This window comes from Echinococcus granulosus (assembly GCF_000524195.1).
Source record: "Echinococcus granulosus chromosome Unknown EG_S00022, whole genome shotgun sequence".
Lineage (NCBI taxonomy): Eukaryota > Metazoa > Platyhelminthes > Cestoda > Cyclophyllidea > Taeniidae > Echinococcus > Echinococcus granulosus.
In genome coordinates, this window is record NW_020170402.1 from 646,490 (window position 1) to 655,986 (window position 9,497).

Consider the following 9,497-nt stretch of genomic DNA (forward strand, 5'->3'; position numbering starts at 1 on the left):
CTCAAAGCTATGATCCAAGGGGAAATCCAAGAGAGCAATCAAGTTGGCGATGTGTTCCATGAGGCGAGGGAACATATTGTCGCCTCTATGGCCAAATATCAGGTTAGTCTGAAGGTTTTCCAAGGCCGAGCTTACGTTATGAAATAAATTACAAGAGCACATAGGAGGGTGTGGAATTTTGTTGCTTTTAATTGCAATAAGAATAGGTTAATTTCTTACTAAGTTCCTCAAATGCAAGGTTTATATTCATGCCAATGAACAATTTGATAAGTGTACATGGGTAGTATGCATCCAATTCACCGTAGGCCAGACAAAATCCCTTTTTAGAACTTATTGTCTTTTCCTCAGCCAAAGGCTAAGAACTCAACAATCGATAATGTGGTTTAAAATCTGCTTTATTATAATTTGTTATTAAATATTCTTGCTAAGATGATATTTCCAAAGAATAATGAGCCATTCTTTCATTAATAGGTTCCATTTAACGAAGAAATGGAGGGCGACTTCATCAAAGGAGTAGAAATTAATATACCCTTCTCTTGTTTTGTCAACGAACGCAACGGTGGGAAATTTGGTTAATTTCACCTCAAGTCCATTTTTTGTGAAGATTTTAAAGATGCTAGGAACCAATCGACGATATCGCACAAATGGCAACTCTAATTTACCAACGAAATAGTTCGCCCTGTCATATTTTTTTCGAGATCAACGGAAATTTTAGTGAGAAAAGGAAAGAAAGGCTTGTCTTTACAGTGGTGCGGATAGGCGTAGTTTTGTTTGGTTCAGCATTGTCAAATCGGTCCCAACTTTTAAGCAATCTGGACGCATGATTCGGTCACATAATCTTAAAAATTCCCTTACGGAGCAGTAGTTACCCAAGCTGAGATAGGAGAGGTCAATTAACTTAAATAAGGTGGAATGATTTCCGTAAGTTGAAGGTCTTTGGTGTGGAAGGCTAGTGGGCCAGGAGCGTGAACTTTTTGCTAGCATGATTGTGTAGACTTGTCCCTGTTTTCATTCTAACTTCTCAGGTGGTACTTTATTTCGAATTGTTTCCATCGCTCCCACTGCCTTCGGGTTAGTACCAGCCCGTGAGGCGTCAAGCTACTTATATACACTTAAGTAGGGTAAATGACAATAGTATTACCTTAGAGCAATTTTTACAATTATCTTTTTTATCTGGGGGAGGGGGGGGGGGGGAAATGTAGCATTCAAAGTGGAATCGGGATTTGTATTTTTACTACTACTCCATCGAAGTGAAATATACATTTGACTACGATCCTAGGCTTCACTTAGTTTTCCACTCAATCTCCGTGGCATAATTTGGTAAATCACCGGTTTGGTGCATTTGATTCTATGAAAGTGCTCTCATTCCTGTGTACATTCTATGTCTCTCTAGTTACGATAATAACACTGGATTCTTTGATGAGTTTCTCTGTACCCGAGGATACCGTCTATGCAAATATCTGCCTTAAGGCCATTGGAAATGGATGCCCAACACTGAGAGAAGGCTTTGACAAGTAAGTCATCTTTATGTCGCTATAATGCCATGAAGTGTGATTTTTAGTACTCCATATTGTACGCTCTTGTCGTGGGCTTGTTATAACAGTAATTACATATGACGCATTGCAGTCTACAATTCCTTTCCAGAGAACACAGGCTTGCTCTGGATTTCACCTCCGCATGACATGTTTCTGGAAGCCTAGAAAAAAATCCTTTTCTTTTCCGCCCTTACTTTCCTGCTTGCCGTTTAGTCTTGCGTTTGGTCATGCCAGAGCCTTAGCAAAATATAAATAGGGGAGTGGGGAGGATGAGGCATTACGCCCCATTCCAAAAAGTGCGATGAGGTCTTCACTTGGAATGGTTTTACAGTTTGAGGTAGGAGACATGGCCTTTCGTTATGGTTTTTCGCATTAAGGGCTCTTACCTCCCACCTACTGACTAGTTTAATAGACTTGATCTCCCCTCAACAAGTTTTTTGTACACCCTCAGTTGACTTTAACTAGTTGGATCACAGACGCAATCAGTTGGCCTTCACCATGCTCATATTTCCTAGTGAACGATTTTGTCTCGAGTCTAAAAAAGCTCGAAGCACAGATCCAAGAATGCAGAGGTGCATGCCATGCGATGGAGCAGTGAGATGGATCGGCTGGCGATAACCGATGACAAAGTTGTCATTTGAAGTCGTCTTTGTTTCTAGATTCTGTGTAAACGTAAGCATAGGGGTCGGCGTAACGCATTATCATTACCCACTATGCCAGAGGATGAAACCCCACTCCGTGGTTCTACTCCAAACTAACCACTCCAAAGTGCCTGCTACTCGTAACTGCAGCGTGTACATCAGTATTGCAAGGCACTTTCCCCAAATTCCAGCGGAGGATTCCACGCTGCTTACTTGTGCGTACTTCCAGGTAAGTAAAAGCATAATAGGCTCGCCACGTGCTGACTCGGGTACAACAACTAGGGGCATCATGGACATGACATGACATCGTCGTTCTTGTAGTCCTGTACCTTTGTCTTCAATGGGCGTCTCCCCTGTGGAATCCATAACTTTGCCAACTCTCTGCGATGGCTTGACGCATCACAACAACTGGATGACGCAAAAGGATCAACCCTTAGCTCTTTAAGGGAACTCTACAAAGGCATGCATTCACTTACACAAAAATCTTACCCCTCCCTTTTTAAGATCGTGTCTACCCACTGTGGCTACTGCCCTGTACCGATGCATGCTCCTCAAACAGTCGATGCTTCTGGCACAGAGCAAAGCTTCTTCGATTCGGCCTTGATGCTAACCGGGATCCGGAATATCTTGAGGGCTCTGGGACAGCTGGTTTTTACAGTGGGTCGAATGCCTTAGGGAAGGTATTTACTCCTGCGCTGCCCAACACAACATGGGCGGAAATGCGTGGATACTTAAACAACTCAGCGGTGAGTTTAAGAAACAATAGGTCACGAAATCAAGTGGAAAGGCGGAATTTCAAAATTGAGGTTGTCGAAGGGATACTTATTCCCGTAGATATCGACTCCAGCACGATCTTATTAAAATTGACCTTATAAGGAATACTCCTAGAAATCATGCAGTTTGTTAGAGGTTCATCTTGTGAAAGGTCTACATTATAGATTCTCTTCGTGGGTGATTCCACTCTGCGAGGGCTTATGTATGCTCTTCTGAGCAAACTCAACGGAAGCCTACGGTACTGGGAGGCCTCTCACAGCCAGCTCATCTTTGAATCACTAGCTGGTGGTTTCTTTCAGCGCACGGATGCAAAGTTGACAAAAAAGTCCTACTCCAGTGTCATTGCCTTTGCCTATTTTCCCTTATTTTGGAGCAGAAGACTCCACAGGAGAACCCTCGTTGATGTGATTTCTCAGTCCCTTGGAAGGTAAACTTAGTCTTAATGAAGATTGTCACCTTGTTTATTTGGCGCTATGATTGCTCTAAAATGCTTTTTTGTAGAATTGCCAAGAAAAATGTTGATCTCTTCATCGGTGGGACGCAGTGGCTCAGTGCTGATGAAATGAAGAGGCTGGGATACTACTTATTGCATAATAAGTAGGCTAGTCCGACTGCTAATGCCAGTATTTAGGCAAAAGAAGATACGCAGGGTCATCATAAAAAGCCACCAGGCTGGATTCCACATTCCAAACTACCTGACACATCACTTCAGTCTGGTGACTGCGATTCTAAGGCTGCCTAAGATTAATCCTTTCAAATATTTTATAAAGGAGATTTGTAATTGTAGCATTAGCATTAAATGATGATCTTTTTTACAGGAAGAGCACCTTTGGAAGAAGAGGCAAGTGAACGAGGAGGTGTGGAGGTTGGGAGGAGAGTTGAAGTGGGCTAGAATTGACGCCTACCAGTTAACGTGGTCAAACCTGTTCCACTTTTCTGGAGATTTCCAGTGCTCGTGTCACTTCCACAGAACCACTTTTAACTTGGCCTCAGGAGAGTACATCATAAGTGGAGAGGTAACAGAGGCGCTACTGCAAAACCTGGTTTACTATCTTCTGAATGACAATAAAGCATAGTACCCTGCCTCGGCTTTATTGGTGCGAACTCTTACTACTTTAAACGTGTGGGGAAAAGAGGTGCCCCCCCACTTTCGATAGGAATGAAAGTTCGACGCTATTTTATGGATTAACAGCATAACAACAGGGATTATTATCCATGTTAGTGGCTGAAACAGCAAATTGGGAACCTCCTGACTGAGCGGTCAGAGGAGCAGTTTGAGGCATCCGAAACGGGATATTAGAGTAAGTAATGCTTAAAATGATAACCTCAAAAAGTTTGCAGTGTATCGAAAGAATACAAACCACAATAAATAATGTGGTTGAAGCTTTCCTACCTGTACGCAATAACAGTTAGAATGTTCTAACAACTATAAACTAGATATACTTTACTGCAACGAAATAAAAATTAAAACAAGTGGCCCATAGTTGTATAAAACATACAGGCGTACTCCACAAAGGACATGAATATAGTGGGTTTGTGGGGACCTCGCTCTCTACAGTGGGGGGTTTCCGTCCCCGAGCCAAACTATGGCAGTAGGCACTAAGCCTTTTGTACATTATAAAGATATGCTCTTTGTCGTAATTGATTAGCTTACTACGACTCCAAAAATGTTCGACGTGCTACACAAGGCTAAGTAAATCCAATCGCTTAGTAGCCAAAAGGTTTTCAGGAATTTATTCCTACACAGTTGTATTTTCATGCTACATTTAGTACTTTTTCGTCAAAACATATTATTCAATTTACTTCAGGCAATACTCAGGCGTCAGAGAATCATTTAACTGAGTGGAAAGTAAAAATATAGTCTTCGTTTATAATGGCCAACCTCCATCGTAAGGCATTAGCTCGCCTTTCGAAGCGGGCATATCATCGTTATACTTGTCTAGCTGTGACGTTTGTCAAATAATGTGAGTTCTGGATCATCACCCCGCTTTTTTGATCAAGTATATAATAATACCTTACTGCTATGTATGATTCGTTTCGTTATTTCCCCAAACATGTTTGTAAATTTGTGGTTTGCAAGCTTGTTTACAAATTTATTCTTTCATGTCACCACAGGGATCCTTATTCGGAACAGGCTCAACCAACTGAACCATCTCGACCTCCTCCAACAAATAAAAGGTTTCAGCAGACGCAGGCGCAGGTTAATGAAGTCGTTGACATTATGAGAGTTAACATGGAAAAGGTGCTTGAACGAGATGCCAAGCTGGCCCAGCTTGATGATCGTGCAGGTATACAACCTTGTATTGCCACTGCTTTAATCATCCAAAACGGAATATTTTTTGGTTACGTCTTGCTAGGCAAGTATGTTTATATCATTCCAGTCTATATGATTCTAATGTAATGTATTTATTTAAATGTCCATCAGGCCGGAATAAAAGGATTTTAATCAGGCTTAATTTCTTTAGATTTGCCCAGTTTTATAGCACATCTTTCTGTGCTCTTAGATGCTCTTCAAGCTGGTGCTTCTCAATTTGAAGCCAGTGCTGGAAAATTGAAGAACAAATACTGGTGGAAAAATATGAAGGTATAACTATCATTTACATGTTACTTTCACCGCTTTAAATGCTTTAATATTTAATACGTCTAATGATTAATTTGTACGATCCTTCCTTAGATACCTCTTTCGGGATACATATCTCCTCACCGTAATTTTTGTTTACCGCTAAATCTGAAGAACTTTTTCGCATTTGTTTATTTATTTATTAATCAAATAAATGGGTCCTCCTATTTGCACACTGGTGTCACCTTTGTGGAAGATGCTTTAATATAATTTTGTGCTATCTTTTTAGATGACACTCGCTTTGGGGGTGGTTGGACTTATCTTACTGATTGCCCTGGGCTGTAGGTTTGCTCTCAGAATTATTTGTTTGTCCTGCAGTACTACTGGAGTTTACTTTTATAAATGACACGTTAGTAGCGTAGCATTTCCATGTATAAAGTTCTATATTTGATTTGTAGTTGCATAAAGACAGCCATTTTAAAATTGCTGCACTTTTAAATGCTGGCGTTGTCCGAGAAAGAGCAAATATTGATCGTATGGTATCCCAAACCAGCAATTTTTTAAACGTTCAAGGGAGGTCACATCTCTCACCAACCCACAGATGTGATACTTTTACATTTGCAACGAATCAGGTCGTGAGAAAGCTCGGAGAATCGGTGAAAACCTAGTCCAGACGAAATGCTTACCATGGGTTATTTGTCTTTTTATTTAAAATGGTTTATATGAACGACCAACTCATGGTGTCTACGTAGTAGTAATCCTGTTTTGCTTTAATTTCATCTTAAAAAGATTAAATTGAGATTCACTGCGTGACTTTAATTCCAACTCGTCGGTTTTTTGTGTGAAACACTCACGAACGCAGGTTGAAATTCCCTACAAGAGGAATTTTGAGGCTTGTGCTTGCATGCATAACTGATAGCAGAACTACATCGTCTCACATTTGAATAACTTTCATCCGTTAATGGAGGGAATCAGGAGGAAGGGTGGCAATAAGTGTGTGCATCCGTCAACGGTTTTTTGGAGGATTTCAAGATTCAAAACTTAATCTAGCTTCCAGTATTGTATCCCCGGTCCCCAGCATCCTTAGTCACCCTTGTGTTCACTCTGTTTCTTTCGTTTTACTTTCTATAGTTTGTCTTGTACTTGTTGCCGGAAGCCACTTCGTGGGTTTTCCAGAAAGGCCGTGTTGTCCAAAATTGTGACTTGAACTCTGAGTTTTCCCTAATTCCCCGAAAGCAGTAAGCATATTGAGATAGGATGGGGTTATGATGTCATCAATTGACAGGCAGTCATGATCACAAGTGAAAATGGACAAGTGAACACATAATGAATCAGTCTACTGTCGGGCTACTCATTGATATGGAGATGTGAAGAGCTAGTCTTTCAGGGTTTCATCAACGAGGTAGCTTTATCCAGGATAGAGGGGAACGCACTTTCTTTTGGCTACCGTCTTATACCAGTAGCCTTCAAAGTATCCTCCTATAGATGTCTAAAACTGTTTTAAAGGCGGTGTCCACCAGGTCATTAAGATCTCTGGGTAGTGTTGACATTCTAGATCACCGGAGGAAGAGGCGCCTAATTGATGAACACATTGCACATTGGCCAATGGCTTGAGACGCTCCACTGTAGAGGTCTCAATCTTGAAATTCCACAAACTATTTGCGAACCCGGAGCTAAGGTCAGGGCTGACTGGAAGTTGGACACATCCGTCTCAAACCGCTACATTGAGTTTATGGGATAATTTTAAAGCACTAGCCACTTGCGAAAGTTAATGAAGCTATGTGGATTAAGAAGTGCACGATGCAAAACAGTGGAAGGGAAAGTACCCCTTTCAGATTCAGCCTTCCTTAATTTTCTCCATGACAGCCGAGCATGCTGACGCAACGGGTCGTTGCAAAGTTCGGGGCTTTCAAGAATGTCAACATTCACAGAAAAGAGCTTCGGATGTTTTAAAACTCCTTGTTTAAACGCTAAACTAATCGCAAACCCAAGTCGGTAGTCTCGCAGAAAACCTCATAGGTATTGTGGGCGAATAGTCGATACTCTAGTCATTCTACTGCCCTTCAGCTAGTCTTAACTATCTGCAACAAAGTCCTACGTGCAAATAAAGCTTGCTATGCCAAAACAGTCTCCTCTGTCAGAACTAACCGAATGTTTCTCATTTTTCCCAATCTCAGGGTACATTTTCGGTGGAAAGTAAGTTCCCCAATGTTGTCGTCGCGCCCACTGTGTTGTAGTAACATCGACCGACTGATTCAACGCCTTTTTAACTGTCGTTTTCGTATCCCCTCCCTCTTCGAGTTTTTTCGTCCCTCCCTCCTCTCGCCCTCTTTCCATTGGCTGGCTCATGTGAGCATCACGCCTGTCCTCCCTTCACTGAGCGATGAGTGGACAGACGCCGACGTAAACCTATCCCGCCCAATGCAATGGTGGAAACAGTTCGCGAATTCAAATACACTACATAGCGTAGTCGTTTCTTGCATGGAGGGAGATTAATTTTTAGCCCTCTCTACTTTTAGTGGTTCATTCGCCCCCACCGCCCCCGCATATTATTGCCTCTATTGGTAAGGGAAAAGCTCATGCTTAAGCAACTGAACGGGGCTGAATCTCCTATCATTTTAGTTGGCTTGATTGAGCATACTCCCAAAAATCGGAGTCCATTTGACTTCTGTCAATTGTGGGATTAGATTCTGCGTCTTTGGCTCCATTCACTGGTCATTGTCTCAATGTTCTCTAAGCCTTAATTTGATTGGTTGTCATCTTTGCGTAACTGAGCTGTGGATTGGTCCGTGGAGGGTCACCACTTCCTCCCTTTGTGTATTGTGTCACGCTCAACTGCATTTGTTTACAAAACTAAATGCCGATTAATCTCGTCTTGATTTTCTTCTCTTACTATGAAAATTCCGTTGGCAAAGTTAATGACGTTCTATTTTTGAGGCTTAGTGCTTCCCAGTGTTACAAAAGTTTTGACTCTCGAGGATTTATTTCATTTTGACGATAATTAAAGCCCCTACGCCTCGATTTTGGACAACACCTACTAGCTTGATATTGGAAACTCGATATGGGATGTTGAATCGCAGATTGTGTTCCACTAGTGGAGTACTCCCCGGTTGTGTTTCGGCTTGACTTGGACGCACTTCGTACCACTAACTAAAGCAAATACGACTTGTCTCCCACAGAAGCGAACCAGCAGCAGCACCCACCACTCCTGCGACAGCAGCAATACCACCGGGAGGAGAAAAGTCGGCGTCTTCTGCGGTACCTGCAGAGCACCCTCCAACCATACCGGCAGGAGATACAAGCGAGTCGGTGGCAGCGCGGCGTCGCAGATTCTTGAAACTACCTTTACCAACAGCTGCTTAGACGCTCTCCTTCCATCCTCTCGCCGTACGCGGCCACACGTGAATATTTATCGCATTCCTTACCTCAATCACTCGCAAGAATACAAAGACGACAACCATCTACTTCTTTGTTTTCTTTAGCATACATTCAGGCACCGTTGCTGTTATTTCTGCTTCTTTCGGCTTCGTCAGGGGAGCCATTCTGTTGTCTCTCCCATTTTAATTGTGTATTTTCATTATCATGCTTCACGTAACAAAAGAAAAGAAAGGAATGGGTGCTCACTCACTTTTGCATGTCTAGATGCTTCATTAGCGAGGAAAAACTGAAATATAACATTTCACTGTGAATGCTTTTAATCCACTTTAGACGTCAGCTCTATGGGGTCTCTTCTGAAGGACGCGGGGGTGCAAATTGCAGGATGAGAGTGAACTCCTCTTAGCGAGAAAGAGGAAGCTGAGAAGTTCAAGGTGGGGCAAAGCCTGCGAACTATGGGACCAACTAAGATTACGGACTGGAGGGATGCAATCTTCTAGGTAGTGAGCTCATCGCTGTCGTTGATCTTCTCAGGTCACTCACTAAGGCCTAGGTATACAAGAATTAGAGCTCCCAGCCAGTGAGAAGTACATCTTCTGAATGCAAAATGTG

At 42.2% G+C, this 9,497-nt stretch overlaps 1 protein-coding gene across 1 annotated transcript; it reads left to right on the forward strand. All coding sequences in view use genetic code 11, as the record gives it.

The window, feature by feature from the left end:
- Positions 1-2,033: 2,033 nt before the first annotated feature.
- On the forward strand, positions 2,034-5,540 carry EGR_03921 (Vesicle-associated membrane protein 2; the record flags this gene model as incomplete). The annotated part of the gene is made up of 6 exons (XM_024493170.1): positions 2,034-2,129; positions 2,327-2,405; positions 2,681-2,922; positions 3,769-3,966; positions 5,136-5,238; positions 5,434-5,540. The coding sequence occupies 6 exons, from the start codon at positions 2,034-2,036 to the stop codon at positions 5,538-5,540; spliced, it is 825 nt and encodes a 274-aa protein (XP_024352442.1).
- Between the last annotated feature and the right edge of the window lie 3,957 nt (positions 5,541-9,497).